General features: G+C 41.3%; 1 protein-coding gene across 1 annotated transcript in view; it reads left to right on the forward strand.

The window, feature by feature from the left end:
- Nucleotides 1-23,752, forward strand: part of CCDC62 (coiled-coil domain containing 62) — a gene marked incomplete at its 5' end in the record, with an annotated part of 328,381 nt that overhangs the window by 247,167 nt on the left and 57,462 nt on the right. Inside the window, one exon of the mRNA XM_053699771.1 lies at nucleotides 20,990-21,056. Coding sequence (XP_053555746.1) covers nucleotides 20,990-21,028 — 39 coding nt within the window. The remainder of the gene's footprint in view (nucleotides 1-20,989; nucleotides 21,057-23,752) is intronic.

Below are 23,752 nucleotides of genomic sequence, written 5' to 3' on the forward strand. Positions count from 1 at the left end.
CGGTTTCAATCAGACAACATGACAACTGTTGCGTACATCAACCATAAGGGGGGAACAAGGAGTTCCCTGGCGATGGAAGAAGTGACCAAAATCATTCAATGGGCGGAGTCTCACTCCTGCCACCTGTCTGCAATCCACATCCCAGGAGTGGAAAATTGGGAAGCGGATTTTCTGAGTCGTCAGACATTGCATCCGGGGGAGTGGGAACTCCATCCGGAAATCTTTGTCCAAATCACTCAACTGTGGGGCATTCCAGACATGGATCTGATGGCCTCTCGTCAGAACTTCAAAGTTCCTTGCTACGGGTCCAGATCCAGGGATCCCAAGGCGGCTCTAGTGGATGCACTAGTAGCACCTTGGACCTTCAAACTAGCTTATGTATTCCCGCCGTTTCCTCTCATCCCCAGGCTGGTAGCCAGGATCAATCAGGAGAGGGCGTCGGTGATCTTGATAGCTCCTGCGTGGCCACGCAGGACTTGGTATGCAGATCTGGTGAATATGTCATCGGCTCCACCATGGAAGCTACCTTTGAGACGAGACCTTCTTGTTCAAGGTCCGTTCGAACATCCGAATCTGGTCTCACTCCAGCTGACTGCTTGGAGATTGAACGCTTGATCTTATCGAAGCGAGGGTTCTCAGATTCTGTTATCGATACTCTTGTTCAGGCCAGAAAGCCTGTAACTAGAAAGATTTACCACAAAATTTGGAAAAAATATATCTGTTGGTGTGAATCTAAAGGATTCCCTTGGGACAAGGTTAAGATTCCTAAGATTCTATCCTTCCTTCAAGAAGGATTGGAAAAAGGATTATCTGCAAGTTCCCTGAAGGGACAGATTTCTGCCTTGTCTGTGTTACTTCACAAAAAGCTGGCAGCTGTGCCAGATGTTCAAGCCTTTGTTCAGGCTCTGGTTAGAATCAAGCCTGTTTACAAACCTTTGACTCCTCCTTGGAGTCTCAACTTAGTTCTTTCAGTTCTTCAGGGGGTTCCGTTTGAACCCTTACATTCCGTTGATATTAAGTTATTATCTTGGAAAGTTTTGTTTTTGGTTGCAATTTCTTCTGCTAGAAGAGTTTCAGAATTATCTGCTCTGCAGTATTCTCCTCCTTATCTGGTGTTCCATGCAGATAAGGTGGTTTTACGTACTAAACCTGGTTTTCTCCAACATAGGTGTGTCCGGTCCACGGCGTCATCCTTACTTGTGGGATATTCTCTTCCCCAACAGGAAATGGCAAAGAGCCCAGCAAAGCTGGTCACATGATCCCTCCTAGGCTCCGCCTACCCCAGTCATTCTCTTTGCCGTTGTACAGGCAACATCTCCACGGAGATGGCTTAGAGTTTTTTAGTCACTCACCTGTGGGGCATTCCAGACATGGATCTGATGGCCTCTCGTCAGAACTTCAAAGTTCCTTGCTACGGGGCCAGATCCAGGGATCCCAAGGCGGCTCTAGTGGATGCACTAGTAGCACCTTGGACCTTCAAACTAGCTTATGTGTTCCCGCCATTTCCTCTCATCCCCAGGCTGATAGCCAGGATCAAGCAGGAGAGGGTGTCGGTGATCTTGATAGCTCCTGCGTGGCCACGCAGGACTTGGTATGCAGATCTGGTGAATATGTCATCGGCTCCACCTTGGAAGCTACCTTTGAGACGAGACCTTCTTGTTCAGGGTCCGTTCGAACATCCGAATCTGGTTTCACTCCAGCTGACTGCTTGGAGATTGAACGCTTGATTTTATCGAAGCGAGGATTCTCAGATTCTGTTATCGATACTCTTGTTCAGGCCAGAAAGCCTGTGACTAGAAAGATTTACCACAAAATTTGGAAAAAATATATCTGTTGGTGTGAATCTAAAGGATTCCCTTGGGACAAGGTTAAGATTCCTAGGATTCTATCCTTCCTTCAAGAAGGATTGGAAAAAGGATTATCTGCAAGTTCCCTGAAGGGACAGATTTCTGCCTTGTCGGTATTACTTCACAAAAAGCTGGCAGCTGTGCCAGATGTTCAAGCCTTTGTTCAGGCTCTGGTTAGAATCAAGCCTGTTTACAAACCTTTGACTCCTCCTTGGAGTCTCAATTTAGTTCTTTCAGGTCTTCAGGGGGTTCCGTTTGAACCCTTACATTCCGTTGATATTAAGTTATTATCTTGGAAAGTTTTGTTTTTAGTTGCGATTTCTTCTGCTAGAAGAGTCTCAGAATTATCTGCTCTGCAGTGTTCTCCTCCTTATCTGGTGTTCCATGCAGATAAGGTGGTTTTACGTACTAAACCTGGTTTTCTTCCAAAAGTTGTTTCTAACAAAAACATTAACCAGGAGATTATCGTACCTTCTCTGTGTCCAAAACCAGTTTCAAAGAAGGAACGTTTGTTGCACAATTTGGATGTTGTTCGCGCTCTAAAATTCTATTTAGATGCTACAAAGGATTTTAGACAAACATCTTCCTTGTTTGTTGTTTATTCAGGTAAAAGGAGAGGTCAAAAAGCAACTTCTACCTCTCTCTCTTTTTGGATTAAAAGCATCATCAGATTGGCTTACGAGACTGCCGGACGGCAGCCTCCCGAAAGAATCACAGCTCATTCCACTAGGGCTGTGGCTTCCACATGGGCCTTCAAGAACGAGGCTTCTGTTGATCAGATATGTAGGGCAGCGACTTGGTCTTCACTGCACACTTTTACCAAATTTTACAAGTTTGATACTTTTGCTTCTTCTGAGGCTATTTTTGGGAGAAAGGTTTTGCAAGCCGTGGTGCCTTCCATTTAGGTGACCTGATTTGCTCCCTCCCTTCATCCGTGTCCTAAAGCTTTGGTATTGGTTCCCACAAGTAAGGATGACGCCGTGGACCGGACACACCTATGTTGGAGAAAACAGAATTTATGTTTACCTGATAAATTTCTTTCTCCAACGGTGTGTCCGGTCCACGGCCCGCCCTGGTTTTTTTAATCAGGTCTGATATTTTATTTTCTTTAACTACAGTCACCACGGTACCATATGGTTTCTCCTATGCAAATATTCCTCCTTAACGTCGGTCGAATGACTGGGGTAGGCGGAGCCTAGGAGGGATCATGTGACCAGCTTTGCTGGGCTCTTTGCCATTTCCTGTTGGGGAAGAGAATATCCCACAAGTAAGGATGACGCCGTGGACCGGACACACCGTTGGAGAAAGAAATTTATCAGGTAAACATAAATTCTGTTTTCTTCCAAAAGTTGTTTCTAACAAAAACATTAACCAGGAGATTATCGTACCTTCTCTGTGCCCGAAACCAGTTTCAAAGAAGGAACGTTTGTTGCACAATTTGGATGTTGTTCGCGCTCTAAAATTCTATTTAGACGCTACAAAGGATTTTAGACAAACATCTTCCTTGTTTGTTGTTTATTCCGGTAAAAGGAGAGGTCAAAAAGCAACTTCTACCTCTCTCTCTTTTTGGATTAAAAGCATCATCAGATTGGCTTACGAGACTGCCGGACGGCAGCCTCCCGAAAGAATCACAGCTCATTCCACTAGGGCTGTGGCTTCCACATGGGCCTTCAAGAACGAGGCTTCTGTTGATCAGATATGTAGGGCAGCGACTTGGTCTTCACTGCACACTTTTACCAAATTTTACAAGTTTGATACTTTTGCTTCTTCTGAGGCTATTTTTGGGAGAAAGGTTTTGCAAGCCGTGGTGCCTTCCATCTAGGTGACCTGATTTGCTCCCTCCCATCATCCGTGTCCTAAAGCTTTGGTATTGGTTCCCACAAGTAAGGATGACGCCGTGGACCGGACACACCTATGTTGGAGAAAACAGAATTTATGTTTACCTGATAAATTACTTTCTCCAACGGTGTGTCCGGTCCACGGCCCGCCCTGGTTTTTTAATCAGGTCTGATAATTTATTTTCTTTAACTACAGTCACCACGGTATCATATGGTTTCTCCTATGCAAATATTCCTCCTTAACGTCGGTCGAATGACTGGGGTAGGCGGAGCCTAGGAGGGATCATGTGACCAGCTTTGCTGGGCTCTTTGCCATTTCCTGTTGGGGAAGAGAATATCCCACAAGTAAGGATGACGCCGTGGACCGGACACACCGTTGGAGAAAGTAATTTATCAGGTAAACATAAATTCTGTTTTCCGTCACACTTTCTTCCTTCTCTTCCCTTTTAACTCACCTGTGCCTCAATGACAGAGTCAAGATATCTAGTAATAAATAAGGGACGCATACTTTATTTTAATCTATTAACTTATAAAGCATAACAGTAGTAGATAACTGACATCTCACAATTGTAATCAATATTTCTTTCTAATGACACGGTTGTCCACGGATCATCTAATTACTATTGGGAATATCACTCCTGCCCAGCAGGAGGCGGCAAAGAGCACCCAGCAAAGCTGTTAAATATCACCTCCCTTCCCTCCAACCCCAGTCATTCTCTTTGCCTACGTTAGAGTAAGGAAGTGGTAAAGTTAGGTGTCTGAAAAGATTCTTCCATCAAGATTTTTTTTATTTTATTTGCAGTACAAGTATGTGCTGTTTTTACTCCAGGGTGTAGCTGTAGTCCATTTCAGTCTCTTCAGTAGAGCATTGGTTGCTTTTAAGCAAAGGGACATAATTATCACTGCGCCTCCCTCATATTTAAAGGGACATAATACTCATATGCTAAATCACTTGAAACTGATGCAGTATAACTGTAAAAAGTTGACAGGAAAATATCACCTGAGCATCTCTATGTAAAAAAAGAAGATATTTTACCTCACAACTTCCTCAGCTCAGCAGAGTAAGTTCTGTGTAAAAAGTTATACTCAGCTGCTGCTCAGCTGCAGGTAAAAAAAATGAAGAAATGAACAGCAGCCAATCGGCATCAACAGTGCTGAGGTCATGAACTCTTTTACTGTGATCTCATGAGATTTCACTTAACTCTCATGAGATTTCATAGTAAACTTCCTTACACTGAATAGGGAAATAAGATGAGAGTGCACATAAGCTCACTCCCTTAGCTATACTGCATCACTTTCAAGTATTTAAACATTTGGGTATTATGGCCCTTTAAATAAAAGTGCAGCCCTTATTATTATTATTATTATTCCACAGGTCCATGTGAGGGAAAGGACCACTCAAACCTAGTGAGTTGCCTTTCTGCCAGGCAGATTTTATTGAGGTAAGTGCTAATTTTATTTCTTCTGTTATGTGTGATCAGTCCACGGGTCATCATTACTTCTGGGATATAACTCCTCCCCAACAGGAAATGCAAGAGGATTCACCCAGCAGAGCTGCATATAGCTCCTCCCCTCTACGTCAGTCCCAGTCATTCTCTTGCACCCAACGACTAGATAGGATGTGTGAGAGGACTATGGTGATTATACTTAGTTTTTATGACTTCAATCAAAAGTTTGTTATTTTAAAATAGCACCGGAGCGTGTTATTACTTCTCTGGCAGAGTTTGAGGAAGAATCTGTCAGAGTTTTTTACTATGATTTTAACCGGAGTAGTTAAGATCATATTGCTGTTCTCGGCCATCTGAGGGAGGTAAAGGCTTCAGATCAGGGGACAGCGGGCAGATGAATCTGCATTGAGGTATGTAGCAGTTTTTATTTTCTGAATGGAATTGATGAGAAAATCCTGCCATACCGTTAAAATGACATGTATGTATACACTTCAGTATTCTGGGGATGGTATTTCACCGGAACTACTCTGTTAAAGGTCACTAATCCTTTTTAATAACTATTTATCATGTTAAACGTTTTTGCTGGAATGTAGAATCGTTTACATTGCTGAGGGACTGTGTGAATAAATATTTGGGCATTATTTTCCACTTGGCAGTTTTTTTGCTTTAATTGTGACAGTTTCGTTTCTCTTCACTGCTGTGTGGGAGAGGGAGGGGCCGTTTTTGGCGCTCTTTGCTACGCATCAAAAAATACCAGTCAGTTACTTTTATATTTCCTGCATGATCCGGTTCATCTCTGATAGATCTCAGGGGTCTTCAAACTTCTTTGAAGGGAGGTAAATTCTCTCAGCAGAGCTGTGAGAATTCTTATAGTGACTGTGAATAAAAACGTTGCTTTGTATATTTTATGTCAAATTTTATTATTGTTATTTTACTAATGGGAACAAACCTTTGCTAAAAGTTTTGTTATTTTAAAGTTTGATGCGATAACTGTGTTTCAGTTCATTATTTCAACTGTCATTTAATCGTTAGTACCTCTTTGAGGCACAGTACGTTTTTTGCTAAAAAAGATTATAACCAAGTTGTAAGTTTTTTGCTAGTGTGTTAAACATGTCTGACTCAGAGGAAGATATCTGTGTCATTTGTTCCAATGCCAAGGTGGAGCCCAATAGAAATTTATGTACTAACTGTATTGATGCTACTTTAAATAAAAGTCAATCTGTACAATGTGAACAAATTTCACCAAACAGCGAGGGGAGAGTTATGCCGACTAACTCGCCTCACGCGGCAGTACCTGCATCTCCCGCCCGGGAGGTGCGTGATATTTTGGCGCCTAGTACATCTGGGCGGCCATTACAGATAACATTACAAGATATGGCTACTGTTATGACTGAAGTTTTGTCTAAATTACCAGAACTAAGAGGCAAGCGTGATCACTCTGGGGTGAGAACAGAGTGCGCTGACAATGCTAGGGCCATGTCTGATACTGCGTCACAGCTCGCAGAGCATGAGGACGGAGAGCTTCATTCTGTGGGTGACGGTTCTGATCCAAACAGATTGGACTCAGATATTTCAAATTTTAAATTTAAATTGGAGAACCTCCGTGTATTACTAGGGGAGGTCTTAGCAGCTCTCAACGATTGTAACACTATTGCAATACCAGAGAAACTGTGTAGGTTGGATAAATACTTTGCGGTACCGGCGAGTACTGACGTTTTTCCTATACCTAAGAGACTAACTGAAATTGTTACTAAGGAGTGGGATAGACCCGGTGTGCCGTTCTCACCCCCTCCAATATTTAGAAAGATGTTTCCAATAGACGCCACCACTCGGGACTTATGGCAAACGGTCCCCAAGGTGGAGGGAGCAGTTTCTACTTTAGCTAAGCGTACCACTATCCCGGTGGAGGATAGCTGTGCTTTCTCAGATCCAATGGATAAAAAATTAGAGGGTTACCTTAAGAAAATGTTTGTTCAACAAGGTTTTATATTACAACCCCTTGCATGTATCGCGCCGATTACGGCTGCGGCAGCATTTTGGATTGAGTCGCTTGAAGAGAACCTTAGTTCATCTACGCTAGACGACATTACGGACAGGCTTAGAGTCCTTAAACTAGCTAATTCCTTCATTTCGGAGGCCGTAGTACATTTAACCAAACTTACGGCTAAGAACTCAGGATTCGCCATACAGGCACGTAGGGCGCTGTGGCTAAAATCCTGGTCAGCTGATGTTACTTCTAAGTCCAAATTACTTAATATACCTTTCAAGGGGCAGTCTTTATTTGGGCCCGGTTTGAAAGAGATTATCGCTGACATTACAGGAGGTAAGGGCCACGCCCTACCTCAAGACAAAGCCAAAGCTAAGGCTAGACAGTCTAATTTTCGTCCCTTTCGGAACTTCAAAACAGGAGCAGCATCAACCTCTACTGCACCAAAACAGGAAGGAGCTGTTGCTCGTTACAGGCAAGGCTGGAAGCCTAACCAGTCCTGGAACAAGAGCAAGCAGGCCAGGAAACCTGCTGCTGCCCCAAAGACAGCATGAACCGAGAGCCCCCGATCCGGGACCGGATCTAGTGGGGGGCAGACTCTCTCTCTTCGCCCAGGCCTGGGCAAGAGATGTTCAGGATCCCTGGGCACTAGAGATCATATCTCAGGGATACCTTCTAGACTTCAAATTATCTCCCCCAAGAGGGAGATTTCATCTGTCAAGGTTGTCAACAAACCAGATAAAGAAAGAAGCGTTTCTACGCTGCGTACAAGATCTGTTAATAATGGGAGTGATCCATCCGGTTCCGCGGTCGGAACAAGGACAAGGGTTCTACTCAAACCTGTTTGTGGTTCCCAAAAAAGAGGGAACTTTCAGGCCAATCTTAGATTTAAAGATTCTAAACAAATTCCTAAGAGTTCCATCGTTCAAAATGGAAACTATTCGGACAATCTTACCCATGATCCAAGAGGGTCAGTACATGACCACAGTGGATTTAAAGGATGCTTACCTTCACATACCGATCCACAAAGATCATCACCGGTATCTAAGGTTTGCCTTCTTAGACAGGCACTACCAGTTTGTAGCTCTTCCATTCGGATTGGCTACGGCTCCAAGAATCTTCACAAAGGTTCTGGGTGCCCTTCTGGCGGTACTAAGACCGCGAGGGATTTCGGTAGCTCCATACCTAGACGACATTCTAATACAAGCTTCAAGCTTTCAAACTGCCAAGTCTCATACAGAGTTAGTTCTGGCATTTCTAAGGTCGCATGGATGGAAAGTGAACGAAAAGAAGAGTTCTCTTTTTCCTCTCACAAGAGTTCCATTCTTGGGGACTCTTATAGATTCTGTAGAAATGAAGATTTACCTGACAGAGGACAGGTTAACAAAGCTTCAAAATGCATGCCGTGTCCTTCATTCCATTCAACACCCGTCAGTAGCTCAATGCATGGAGGTGATCGGCTTAATGGTAGCGGCAATGGACATAGTACCTTTTGCACGCCTACACCTCAGACCTCTGCAATTATGCATGCTAAGTCAGTGGAATGGGGATTACTCAGATTTGTCCCCTACTCTGAATCTGAATCAAGAGACCAGAAATTCTCTTCTATGGTGGCTTCATCGGCCACACCTGTCCAGGGGGATGCCATTCAGCAGGCCAGACTGGACAATTGTAACAACAGACGCCAGCCTACTAGGTTGGGGCGCTGTCTGGAATTCTCTGAAGGCTCAGGGACTATGGAATCAGGAGGAGAGTCTCCTTCCAATAAACATTCTGGAATTGAGAGCAGTTCTCAATGCCCTTCTAGCTTGGCCCCAATTAACAACTCGGGGGTTCATCAGGTTTCAGTCGGACAACATCACGACTGTAGCTTACATCAACCATCAGGGAGGGACAAGAAGCTCCCTAGCAATGGTGGAAGTATCAAAGATAATTCGCTGGGCAGAGTCTCACTCTTGCCACCTGTCAGCAATCCACATCCCGGGAGTGGAGAACTGGGAGGCGGATTTCTTGAGTCGCCAGACTTTTCATCCGGGGGAGTGGGAACTTCATCCGGAGGTCTTTGCCCAAATACTTCGACGTTGGGGCAAACCAGAGATAGATCTCATGGCGTCTCGCCAGAACGCCAAACTTCCTCGCTACGGGTCCAGATCCAGGGATCCGGGAGCGGTTCTGATAGATGCTTTGACAGCACCTTGGAACTTCGGGATGGCTTATGTGTTTCCACCCTTTCCGCTGCTTCCTCGATTGATTGCCAAAATCAAGCAGGAGAGAGCATCAGTGATTCTAATAGCGCCTGCATGGCCACGCAGGACTTGGTATGCAGATCTAGTGGACATGTCATCCTGTCCGCCTTGGTCTCTACCTCTAAGACAGGACCTTCTGATACAGGGTCCATTCAAACATCAAAATCTAACTTCTCTGAAGCTGACTGCTTGGAAATTGAACGTTTGATTTTATCAAAACGTGGTTTTTCTGAGTCGGTTATTGATACCCTGATACAGGCTAGGAAGCCTGTTACCAGAAAGATTTACCATAAAATATGGCGTAAATACCTATACTGGTGCGAATCCAAACATTACTCATGGAGTAAGGTTAGGATCTCTAGGATATTGTCCTTTCTACAAGAAGGGTTAGAAAAGGGTTTATCAGCTAGTTCATTAAAGGGACAGATTTCAGCTCTGTCCATCTTGTTACACAGGCGTCTGTCAGAAAATCCAGACGTCCAGGCTTTTTGTCAGGCTTTAGCTAGGATCAAGCCTGTGTTTAAAGCTGTTGCTCCGCCATGGAGTTTAAACTTAGTTCTTAACGTTTTACAGGGTGTTCCATTTGAACCCCTTCATTCCATTGATATAAAATTGTTATCTTGGAAAGTTCTGTTTTTAATGGCTATTTCCTCGGCTCGAAGAGTCTCTGAGTTATCAGCCTTACATTGTGATTCTCCTTATCTGATTTTTCACTCAGACAAGGTAGTTCTGCGTACTAAACCTGGGTTCTTACCTAAGGTGGTCACTAACAGGAATATCAATCAAGAGATTGTTGTTCCATCCTTGTGTCCAAATCCTTCTTCAAAGAAGGAACGTCTTCTACACAATCTGGATGTAGTTCGTGCCCTCAAGTTCTACTTGCAGGCAACTAAAGATTTTCGCCAAACTTCTTCCCTGTTTGTCGTTTATTCTGGACAGAGGAGAGGTCAAAAAGCTTCTGCTACCTCTCTCTCTTTTTGGCTTCGTAGCATAATACGTTTAGCCTATGAGACTGCTGGTCAGCAGCCTCCTGAAAGAATTACAGCTCACTCCACTAGAGCTGTGGCTTCCACTTGGGCCTTTAAGAATGAGGCCTCTGTTGAACAGATTTGCAAGGCTGCAACTTGGTCTTCGCTTCATACTTTTTCCAAATTTTACAAATTTGACACTTTTGCTTCTTCGGAGGCTATTTTTGGGAGAAAGGTTCTTCAGGCAGTGGTTCCTTCTATATAATGAGCCTGCCTATCCCTCCCGTCATCCGTGTACTTTTGCTTTGGTATTGGTATCCCAGAAGTAATGATGACCCGTGGACTGATCACACATAACAGAAGAAAACATAATTTATGCTTACCTGATAAATTCCTTTCTTCTGTTGTGTGATCAGTCCACGGCCCGCCCTGTTTTAAGGCAGGTAAATATCTTTTAAATTATACTCCAGTCACCACTTCACCCTTGGTTACTCCTTTCTCGTTGATTCTTGGTCGAATGACTGGGACTGACGTAGAGGGGAGGAGCTATATGCAGCTCTGCTGGGTGAATCCTCTTGCATTTCCTGTTGGGGAGGAGTTATATCCCAGAAGTAATGATGACCCGTGGACTGATCACACAACAGAAGAAAGGAATTTATCAGGTAAGCATAAATTATGTTTTTCTTAAGCAGTATTAAGGAAATAATTGTAGCACTTTATTATTTCCCTGCAGGGGGGTGTTTATTACATTTCTCCTAGTGTTAAGAGGATTATGTAAGGCAGTGTTTGCATGCACTGGGGACTGGAGGAGAATTTGGCTCAATGTTTGTGATATTTCTGTTATTTTATAACGAAAATTTAATTAAATGTCGGACAGATGTTATTTGACACGCCCACTATGGGCGGGGCTTGTGTGGCGGTAATTTTAGCTGTTGCGCACTTATTATTTTCTCACTTCCTTTATAGCAGGAGAGATTCATTGCAGCTTGCCATTTTTTGTTCATAACGAACAACTGATCGTTTAACTCACCTGTGCCTCAATGACAGAGTCAAGATATCTAGTAATAAATAAGGGACGCATACTTTATTTTAATCTATTAACTTATAAAGCATAACAGTAGTAGATAACTGACATCTCACAATTGTAATCAATATTTCTTTCTAATGACACGGTTGTCCACGGATCATCTAATTACTATTGGGAATATCACTCCTGCCCAGCAGGAGGCGGCAAAGAGCACCCAGCAAAGCTGTTAAATATCACCTCCCTTCCCTCCAACCCCAGTCATTCTCTTTGCCTACGTTAGAGTAAGGAAGTGGTAAAGTTAGGTGTCTGAAAAGATTCTTCCATCAAGATTTTTTTTATTTTATTTGCAGTACAAGTATGTGCTGTTTTTACTCCAGGGTGTAGCTGTAGTCCATTTCAGTCTCTTCAGTAGAGCATTGGTTGCTTTTAAGCAAAGGGACATAATTATCACTGCGCCTCCCTCATATTTAAAGGGACATAATACTCATATGCTAAATCACTTGAAACTGATGCAGTATAACTGTAAAAAGTTGACAGGAAAATATCACCTGAGCATCTCTATGTAAAAAAAGAAGATATTTTACCTCACAACTTCCTCAGCTCAGCAGAGTAAGTTCTGTGTAAAAAGTTATACTCAGCTGCTGCTCAGCTGCAGGTAAAAAAAATGAAGAAATGAACAGCAGCCAATCGGCATCAACAGTGCTGAGGTCATGAACTCTTTTACTGTGATCTCATGAGATTTCACTTAACTCTCATGAGATTTCATAGTAAACTTCCTTACACTGAATAGGGAAATAAGATGAGAGTGCACATAAGCTCACTCCCTTAGCTATACTGCATCACTTTCAAGTATTTAAACATTTGGGTATTATGGCCCTTTAAATAAAAGTGCAGCCCTTATTATTATTATTATTCCACAGGTCCATGTGAGGGAAAGGACCACTCAAACCTAGTGAGCTGCCTTTCTGCCAGGCAGATTTTATTGAGGTAAGTGCTAATTTTATTTTCTTAAGCAGTATTAAGGAAATAATTGTAGCACTTTATTATTTCCCTGCAGGGGGGTGTTTATTACATTTCTCCTAGTGTTAAGAGGATTATGTAAGGCAGTGTTTGCATGCACTGGGGACTGGAGGAGAATTTGGCTCAATGTTTGTGATATTTCTGTTATTTTATAACGAAAATTTAATTAAATGTCGGACAGATGTTATTTGACACGCCCACTATGGGCGGGGCTTGTGTGGCGGTAATTTTAGCTGTTGCGCACTTATTATTTTCTCACTTCCTTTATAGCAGGAGAGATTCATTGCAGCTTGCCATTTTTTGTTCATAACGAACAACTGATCGTTTAACTCACCTGTGCCTCAATGACAGAGTCAAGATATCTAGTAATAAATAAGGGACGCATACTTTATTTTAATCTATTAACTTATAAAGCATAACAGTAGTAGATAACTGACATCTCACAATTGTAATCAATATTTCTTTCTAATGACACGGTTGTCCACGGATCATCTAATTACTATTGGGAATATCACTCCTGCCCAGCAGGAGGCGGCAAAGAGCACCCAGCAAAGCTGTTAAATATCACTTCCCTTCCCTCCAACCCCAGTCATTCTCTTTGCCTACGTTAGAGTAAGGAAGTGGTAAAGTTAGGTGTCTGAAAAGATTCTTCAATCAAGATTTATTTTATTTTATTTGCAGTACAAGTATGTGCTGTTTTTACTCCAGGGTGTAGCTGTAGTCCATTTCAGTCTCTTCAGTAGAGCATTGGTTGCTTTTAAGCAAAGGGACATAATTATCACTGCGCCTCCCTCATATTTAAAGGGACATAATACTCATATGCTAAATCACTTGAAACTGATGCAGTATAACTGTAAAAAGTTGACAGGAAAATATCACCTGAGCATCTCTATGTAAAAAAAAGAAGATATTTTACCTCACAACTTCCTCAGCTCAGCAGAGTAAGTTCTGTGTAAAAAGTTATACTCAGCTGCTGCTCAGCTGCAGGTAAAAAAAAATGAAGAAATGAACAGCAGCCAATCGGCATCAACAGTGCTGAGGTCATGAACTCTTTTACTGTGATCTCATGAGATTTCACTTAACTCTCATGAGATTTCATAGTAAACTTCCTTACACTGAATAGGGAAATAAGATGAGAGTGCACATAAGCTCACTCCCTTAGCTATACTGCATCACTTTCAAGTATTTAAACATTTGGGTATTATGGCCCTTTAAATAAAAGTGCAGCCCTTATTATTATTATTATTCCACAGGTCCATGTGAGGGAAAGGACCACTCAAACCTAGTGAGCTGCCTTTCTGCCAGGCAGATTTTATTGAGGTAAGTGCTAATTTTATTTTCTTAAGCAGTATTAAGGAAATAATTGTAGCACTTTATTATTTCCCTGCAGGGGGGTGTTTATTACATTTCTCCTAGTGTTAAGAGGATTATGTAAGGCAGTGTTTGCATGCACTGGGGACTGGAGGAGAATTTGGCTCAATGTTTGTGATATTTCTGTTATTTTATAACGAAAATTTAATTAAATGTCGGACAGATGTTATTTGACACGCCCACGATGGGCGGGGCTTGTGTGGCGGTAATTTTAGCTGTTGCGCACTTATTATTTTCTCACTTCCTTTATAGCAGGAGAGATTCATTGCAGCTTGCCATTTTTTGTTCATAACGAACAACTGATCGTTTGTGGTATAATTTGTAGCAGCTCCGATTGTTTACTCACACGTAGGGCGTTTTTACATACACATATTCCCTGTATAAGCAAGGTAAGCACCTCAGCAGAGCTAAAGCTGAGGTGTAGAGGCTGTTTTAGTTTTTTTTTTTGTTTTAGTTTTGTTTTTTTAACGTTATTGTATTACATGATAAATAAATCAATTTCGTTTTTGCATTGCTTCAAAAATAAAGCAGTTTCGTTTTAAAATTTAAAGAAACAGTAACGGTTTTGTCTAAATAAAATTTTATTAAAGTTTGAATAATTTTAAAGATGAATCGTAACTCTGTTATAGATTACAGATGTCCTTTATGTTTAAATGCTAACATTGAACCACCAATCCTTTCTGTTCCTCATGTGTTGAGAGAATATTAAATTTTAAGTATAGACTTTTTGAGCCAATATTGTCTAAGACGGATGCTGTCCAAGAGTCTTCTGACAATGTTAAAAATATGCCGCATATTTCTCCTCAGGTTTCCCAAATGTTATTACCCATTAATACAGTGCCCTGCGCTTTCTCTCAAGCTCCGCCTGGGGTCTTTTGCAAGACATTGCTTCCCTCATGTCTTCTGCAGTTTCTGATGCGTTGTCTGTCTTTCCCATGCTACAGGGAAAGTTCAAGAGGAAGTCTAAAGAATCAGTGCGTAAGGTGTCTTTGGTAGCATCTGAGGGTGAGATCTCAGATTCTGACAGTGTAATTCCTTCTTCTGATGCTGAAGTTGTATCCTTCAGGTTTAAGCTAGAGCACCTCCGTTTACTACTCAAGGAGGTTTTGGCTACTCTGGACGACTCTGACACTACTGTCGTTCTGAACCCTAAAAGTATTATGATGTACCTTCCATGCTAGAATGTTTTCCCGTACCAGATCGGGCTACAGAATTTAGATTAGGAGAAGCCGGGTATTCCTTTTTCTCCTTCTCCTATTTTTAAGAGAACTACAATTCCCATAGAAGATAGCTGTTCTTTTAAGGATCCTATGGATAAGAAACTGGATTGCTATTCTGACTCGCAGAGCCTTGTGGTTAAAATTTTGGTCGACAGATGTGTCGTCTAAGTCTAAGCTTTTGGCTATTCCTTACAAGGGTAAGACCTTGTTTGGCCCAGCTTTGGCTGAGATTATTTCTGATATTATAGGAGTAAAAGGACGTTTCCTCCCTCAGGATAAAAGAAATAAACAGAAGGGGCATCAGAGTAATTTTCCTCTCCCTCTACAAAACAGGAACAGTCCAAGCCTTCCTGGAAACCCATCCAATCTTGGAATAAGGGAAAGCAATCCAAGAAGCCAGCTAATGATCCAAAGTCAGCATGAAGGGTCTGCCCACGGTCCGGGACTGGATCTTGTGGGGGGCAGACTTTCCTTTTTCGCTCAGGGTTCGAGATGTTCAGGCGATAGATATTGTGTCCCAGGGATACAAACTAGAATTCAAGACCTTTCCCCCCAGGGGCAGATTTCTTCTCTCAAGATTATCTGTCGACCAGATAAGAAGAGAGGCATTCTTACGTTGTGTTCAGGATCTATCCAAAATGGGGGTGATAGTTCCTGTTCCAGTTCAGGAGCAGGGTCTGGGATTTTACTCCAATCTGTTTGTGGTTCCCAAGAAAGAGGTAACCTTCAGACCAATCTTGGATCTCAAGAGTCTAAACAAATTTCTCAGAGTACCGTCCTTCAAAATGGAAACTATTCGTTCCATTCTTCCTTTAGTTCAAGAGGGTCAATTTATGACAACGGTAGATTTAAAGGATGCGTACCTTCATGTTCCCATCACAGAGATCATCACAAGTTTCTGAGATTTACTTGTCTCCACAAACACTTCCAATTTGTGGCTCTTTCTTTCGGTCTTGCTACAGCTCCCAGAATTTTTCAAAGGTTCTGGGATCTCTGTTGGCAGTGCTCCGGTTACAGGGTATTGCAGTGGCACCTTATCTGGACGACATTCTAGTTCAGACACAGTCTTTCATCTGGCAAACTCCCACATGGAGATGCTCTTATCCTTCCTGCTGTCAGGGTGCCAGGAATCAGACTGAGACGAGAAGTGCAAAAATAATCACACCTTTATTAATAGCAAAAAATAATAAAAAGTCCACAAGTCAAATAACAAACCAGGAATCAAAACCAGAGCTGGTAGTCAGACAAGCCGAGTCAGGAGCCAAAGCAAATAGTCAGACGAGCCGGAATTAGGAACAAGGAAAACAGCAGAGTCAGGAACAAGCCAGGATCAGGAACCAGGAAGGATGTCAGGCAGCCAGGTAATACACAGGAACTCTCACAAACAGGTCTGAGACAACGCAAAGGCAAAGCATACTGAACAGAGGCCCTTTAAATAATAAGTGATGACATCACAATTCTGAGACTGCATCCTGTCTCACATGGATGATGCACACCAGTCTGGCCATAAAAGGAAGTGCAGGAATTGAGCAGAATCCCCCATAATACACCATAGTCAGGAAGAGAGGTGAGTAAAATGGCTGCCAGCAGCACATGGCAAACACAACAGGGAAAAAACTCTGACACCTGCGCTCTCATGGTTGGAAGGTGAGTCTGGAAAAGAGTTCCTTAATTCCATCTACACGGGTAGTCTTCTGGGGAACCATAATAGATTCCATATTGATGAAGATATTTCTGACAGAGGTCATAAAATTGAAAATTTTTGATGCTTGTCTGGCACTTCAATCCTATCCTCAGCCATCAGTGGCTCAATGTATGGAAGTAATCGATCTGATGGTAGCCCCTATGGACATCATCCCGTTTGCTCGTTTACATCTCAGGCCTCTGCAGTTATGCATGCTCAGGCAATGGAACGGGGATTATTCGGATCTATCTCCGCGAATTTATCTGGGTCAGATGACAAGAGTTTCTCTTCCTTGGTGGTTGTCTCAGGATCATCTCTCCCAGGGAACCCTTTTTTGCTGACCCTCCTGGGTGATTGTGACAACGGACGCCAACCTACTAGGTTGGGGAGCAGTCTGGGGCCTTCTAAGGGCTCAGGAGACATGGACTCTGGAGGAGTCTGTTCTTCCCATAAACATTCTAGAGCTGAGAGCAATCTTCAATGCTCTTTTGGCCTGGCCTCAGTTAGCTTCAGCCCGGTTTATCAGATTTCAATCAGACAACATATCCTCAGTGGCTTACATCAATCATTAGGGAGGAACTCGGAGCTCCTTGGCCATGTCAAAGGTGTCCATCTGCTGTCTATCTGCGATTCACATTCCAGGAGTGGACAATTGGGAAGCGGATTTTCTGAATAGACAGACCGTTCTCCCGGGGGAATGGGAACTTCATCAGGAAGTGTTTTCCAACTTGATTCTCAAATGTGGACAACTGGATCTAGATCTCATGGCATCTCGTCAGAATGCCAAGCTCCCAAGGTACGGGTCAAGGTCCAGGGATCCTCAGGTGGTACTGATAGATGCTCTGGCGGTTCCTTGGAATTTCAGTCTAGCATACTTATTCCCTCTGTTCGCTCTCCTTTCGGTTTATTGCTCGAATCAAATAAGAGAGGGCGTCAGTGATTCTCATTGCTCCGGCGTGGCCTCGCAGGATCTGGTATGTAGACCTGGTAGCGATGTCATCTCGTCCACCTTGGAGTCTTCCATTGGGAAAGGACCTTCTACTTCAGGGGCCCTTCCTTCATCTAAATCTAGTTTCTCTGAAGCTGACTGCTTGAAGATTAAATACGATTTTATCTAAGCGTAGATTTTCAGAGTCGGTCATTGAGACCATGATTCAGGCTCGTAAGCCTGTGACTAGAAAGATTTACCATAAGATATGGCGTAAATATCTGCATTGGTGTGAATCCAGAGGCTACTCTTAGAGTAGAGTTCGGATTCCTAGAATTTTGTCTTTTCTCCAAGAGGGCTTGGAGAAGGGTTTATCGGCAAGCTCCCTAAAGGGTCAAATATCTCCCTTGTCTATTTTGTTACATAAACGCCTGGCGGATGTACCAGACGTGCAGTCGTTCTGCCAGGCCTTGGTCAGAATCAGGCCTGTGTTTAAACCGGATACTCCTCTCTGGAGTCTTAATCTAGTTCTTAAAGATCTTCAACAGGCTCCGTTTGAGCCTATGCATTCCTTAGATATTAAATTATTTTCTTGTAAGGTTTTGTTTCTGGTTGCTATTTCATCTGCTCGTAGAGTTTCAGAGCTCTCTGCATTACATTATGAGTCTCCTTACCTTATTTTTTATTTGGATAAGGTAGTTTTGTGTACTAAGTTCGGGTTTCTCCCTAAAGTGGTTTCAGATCGGAACATTAATCAGGAGATTGTTATTCCTTCCTTGTGTCCTAACCCTTCTTCTCAGAAGTAACATCTGCTGCACAATCTGGACGTGGTGCGTGCATTGAAATTCTATTTACAGGCGACTAAGGATTTTCGTCAGTCTTCTGCTCTGTTTGGGGTTTTCTCTGGAAAACGTAAGGGGCAGAAAGCTACGGCTACTTCTCTTTCTTTGTGGCTGAAGAGTATCATTCGCTTGGCTTATGATACTGCTGGACAGCAGCCTCCTGAGAGAGTTACGGCTCATTCTATGAGGGCTGTTTCCTCTTTCTGGGCATTCAAAAATGAAGCTTCTGTGGATCAGATTTGCAAGGCTGCAACTTGGTCCTCTCTTCACTCTTTTTCTAAGTTTTTTATAAATTTGAATACTTTTGCCTCGGCTGAGGCATCCTTTGGGAGAAAGGTTCTTCAAGCAGTGGTGCCTTCCGTTTAGGTTCCCTGTCTTGTTCCTCACTTATCATCTGTGTCCTCTAGCTTGGGTATTGATTCACAATAGTAATTAGATGATCCGTGGACTCACTGTGTCATTAGAAAGAAAACAAAATGTATACTTACCTGATAAATTTATTTCTTTCTTGACACGGTGAGTCTACGGCCCGCCCTGTGTTCTTATGGACAGGGTTTTTATTGTTATAAACTTCTGACATCTCTGCACCTTGTTACTTCCTTCGAATGACTGGAGTTGGAGGGAAGGGAGGTGATATTTAACAGCTTTGCTGGGTGCTCTTTGCCACCTCCTGCTGGGCAGGAGTGATATTCCCAGTAATTAGATGATCCGTGGACTCTCCGTGTCAAGAAAAAAATAAATTTATCAGGTAAGCATAAATTTTGTTTTTCAAAAATGATCCTGATAGAGCAAACAAAGTTCTCAGGTTAAAGATAAATAAGTATCTATAGCAGGCCATTGCATGATGAGTGTGGGTTATCTTATAAAGTCTAGGAAGCTTTTAGTGCTCACATTAGTCCAAGAATATCACCAATATAAGATTTATGGGCAGTGTAGATTCTAAGTTTATAGAAAAACACTATGTAGAGTGAAATATAGGGGCTGATGCTGGAGCCTACAAGTATGCTTGGGAAGTTTGTTTAGAACTGCAGTGGTCAACTCAAGTTTGACGGGTGTATAAAACATGCAAAATTTGACCAAAATGAAGAGGCCAGGACAAGCCTACCAAACATGCTTTATGTGGCTAATCTCAAGACAGTCAAAGGGTGCATTTAAAAGTGTTTGTAAGATGTAGCACTTATGAAGTGAATTAGCTGGACCAGTGACGTAACAGTAAGTTTTGTGCTGCCCTAGGCACTCAGACTTCTCACACACACACATATTTATATATATATATATATATATATATATATATATATATATATATATATACATATAAAAAACACAGACATATATCAAATCTGTAAAACAGCACAGATAATTGCCCCAGCCAGAGCATTAGTACTAACACCCACAACTTTTGAGCGATCAGCTCCACAATTGCCTCCAGGCTGTGACAAATCTAACAAGATGCAGCAGGATGGCCAGCAGTAAAAACAGGTGTGTCATTACCTACTATGGCAGTAGGTGGCCATCTCCTACTTTGCAATTAGACTAGGCTTTATCAGTACTTAAAAAGATAGCTGTATCCAATATATTGATCGGTGACCTGGGATCACTGGGTTTAACACTGCATGGGAATATTATAAAGTGACTATTAAATAAAATAGTCTAGCATAACAAACATGAATAATAAAAAGCAATAGAATAACACATGTTAAGCTTAATAAAAAAATATTTAAAAAATAAGTGTACATTTTTAGTGTTAATAAAGGGAATGGGCATCAACATGTAACCTAGATTTCCTTCTCTGCTGAGGCCTATTAGAGTTATAAATGGATCATTAACGTGTGCAACCAATGAGTGTGAAGAATACACAATTTTTAAAGCCCTTCTACAAACCTATGTAATATATCCTATCTCCTGTCCCTGCAGTTGTGCGCTGACATAGATGATTTTAAGAAAATAATTCAGAATTTGTATATAACAAGACATTTACATATTTAACAAGCAAAATATTATGTGGTTAAAGTTTATTCTCTCACTTATTTATAGTAGTAGTCTTAAAGGGACCTAAAACGCAAAATGATTTTTATAACTGAGATCTAGCATATAATTTTTAAAAAGTTTCCAATCCACTTCCATTACCACATTTACTTTGTTTACATGGTATTCTTTTGAAGAGAATACCTAGGTAGGTAGTGTGGTTGTGTCTAGAGCAGACACTGCTGTCATCTAATGCTCTTGCAAATGTTTAACATTGTTAAAAAAAAGTTATTCTTGCATGCCCTGAGCCTGATTTATGAAAGAAACATTTGGGGTTTAGTGTCCCTTGTAATAAATAAATAAAGCTATTTTGAAATTAAACTAAGCAACATATCATTGATGTCTTAGGTTTTACATTAAGTTGAATAAGCCAGACAGTGTGGGACACGTGATTCTTCTGTGGCATCACTGCCTTGTTTAAAAATTCTGAGCTTGGGTAACTAAAGAAAATAAATCCATATAAGGTAGTACATTGGAAAAGTAAGTTATACTTTGAAATAATGAAACTGTCTATTAAAATGTATATATTGTGTAACAGACAACAGAAATACCACAGAAAACAGATTCCAGCTATTAACAACAGAGAGACCAAAAGACGATTTATGGTAAGCATTTGCTGTGGAGACACAAGTTCTCTATGTTAATATAAGTTCATTTTTATTTCTGCGTTTGTTTGCAAATTTTTTCATTGCCTACATATTTATTTCATGTTTCTGGCTGCCTGGCTAATGATAATCAATTCACTGTCAGGCTTTTTCTTACTAGTGTATGTTGTTGAAGCACTTTTTTTTTTTACTTTTTTGATTGTTACAACATTTATTTCATAAGGTGGTGAGAGTCCACAAGCCATTACTTTTGGAATTCAACTCCTGGCTACTAGGGGGAGGCAAAGATACCCAACATTTCATAAGCCTTTAATCCCTCTCACCTCTCTGGTATCCCAGTCTTAAGCTTTGTCTCCGCAGGAGGAAGGGGAAGGATTGAGGTGCTCAAGATTCTTTGTTGAAAGGGGTTCTCAGACCTATGTGTGACCTGATTTCTCCTCACAGAGCCATGAACAGGAGACAGGGGGGAGTGGAGTAATGAGCAGTGACAGATTAACAGACTTAAGTTAGTCACAAGCAATGTTCCCTCTAATTTTTTTAACAGCTGTGCGGACTTCTACTGCTCTGAGCAATTTTTTTTTACACACCAGTGATGGTAATATAACATGATAAATCTTATAAATAAGAAAACCTCTCCAGTATACTTTCATTATTTATTTTGTTCCTCTTTCCTTTAATTCAATTCTGAAATTGTGAGCTTTTTATTTCCTGGAAAATAGAAGTGCAGAACACTGTTATATTCCACACAGCCATTGACTGCACACTCTAGTGACCAATTTATAACTGTCTCTAATTAGCCACAGCTGAGAAGGTAACCTAAGTTACAACATGGCAGCTCCCATTGTTTTATAGACATTAAAACTTTACTCTTGCTTTGTCAATATTTGAACAGTTAATGAAACTTTAACAAATGCATCTACATGTTATTCTCAGTCTAATCTTTTCTTTGAATGCATCATTCTATCTAGCATTTATTTAGTGTTTAATATCCCTTTAATTACATTTGTTTTAAGCAGTGTTTTTATCTACAGAACATTTCTAATATGCTAGGCCAGTGTCTGTTTGGCTGTAATTAATATTTAATTTGCAGCCCAGCAAGATTATGTGCCCTGTGACATTAACACTACAATATAGATATTAATAGAAATATTCTGTAGATAACACAGCTTAATTTTTTTTTAACCCCTTAAGGACCAGACCATTGTTCAATTTCCTTCCCTTAAAGGGACATGAAACCCACATTTCTTTCATGTAATTGGCAAGAGTCCATGAGCTAGTGACGTATGGGATATACAATCCTTCCAGGAGGGGCAAAGTTTCCCAAACCTCAGAATGCCTATAAATACACCTCTCACCACACCCACAATTTAGTTTTTACAAACTTTGCCTCCTATGGAGGTGGTGAAGTAAGTTTATGCTAAGATTTCTACGTTGATATGCCCTTCTCAGCATTTTGAAGCCCGATTCCTCTCAGGGTACAGTGAATGTAAGAGGGATGTGAAGGGAGTATCACCTATTGAATGCAATGGTTTTCCTCATGGGAGATCTATTTCATAGGTTCTCTGTTATCAGTCGTAGAGATTCATCTCCTACCTCCCTTATTCAGATTGACGATATACTCTCATATTCCATTACCTCTACTGATAACTGTTTCAGTACTGGTTTGGCTATCTGCTATATGTGGATGGGTGTCTTTCGGTAAGTATGTTTTCATTACTTAAGACACTCTCAGCTATGGTTTGGCACTTTATGCATTAATATAAAGTTCTAAATATATGTATTGTACTTATATTTGTCATGAGTCAGGTGTATGTATATTTCCTTTTGCAGACTATTAGTTTCATATTTGGGGAAAAAACATATTTAGGAAAATATTTTTCTTACCTGGGGTATATAGTCTTTTTTTCAATTGACTGCTTTTTCAAAAGTTTATTGCGTCATTTTTGGTACAATAATTTTTTGGTGCAAAGGTACGTCCGATGACGCAAATTTGTAATTTCCGGCGTCTTAGTTAACGCCGAGTTCCAAGGTTGTGTCTACAATGACCCAAGTGTGTCATTTCCGGATGTTGTTAGCGCCAAACAATTCTGGTTACTCCAGAGGTTTTTCCAGTTCCTGATGCTATTTCTGATATGATTTCTAAGGAATGGAATAGGCCTGGTACTTCTTTTATTCCTCCTTCAAGGTTTAAAAAATCGTATCCTTTGCCAGCAGTTAGATTGGAGTTTTGGGAAAAGATCCCCAAAGTTGATGAGGCTATTTCTACCCTTGCTAAACGTACTACTATTCCTATGGAAGATAATACTTCTTTTAAAGACCCTTTAGATAGGAAACTTGAATCTTATCTAAGGAAAGCTTATTTATATTCTGGCTATCTTCTCAGGCCTGCCATTTCTATGGCTGATGTTGCAGCTGCATCAACTTTTTGGTTGGAAAGTTTAGCGCAACAGGAAATGGATCCTGATTTGTCTAGCATTGTTCGCTTGCTTCAACATGCTAATCATTTTATTTGTGATGCCATTTTTGATATTATAAAAATGTATGTTAAATCTATGTCTTTAGCTATTTTAGCTAGAAGAGCTTTGTGGCTTAGATATTGGAATGCCGACATGGTATCTAAGTCTAGATTACTATCTCTTTCTTTCCAAGGTAATAAGTTATTTGGTTCTCAGTTGGATTCGATTATTTCAACTGTC

Source organism: Bombina bombina, chromosome 2 (genome assembly GCF_027579735.1).
Source record: "Bombina bombina isolate aBomBom1 chromosome 2, aBomBom1.pri, whole genome shotgun sequence".
Classification (NCBI taxonomy): domain Eukaryota; kingdom Metazoa; phylum Chordata; class Amphibia; order Anura; family Bombinatoridae; genus Bombina; species Bombina bombina.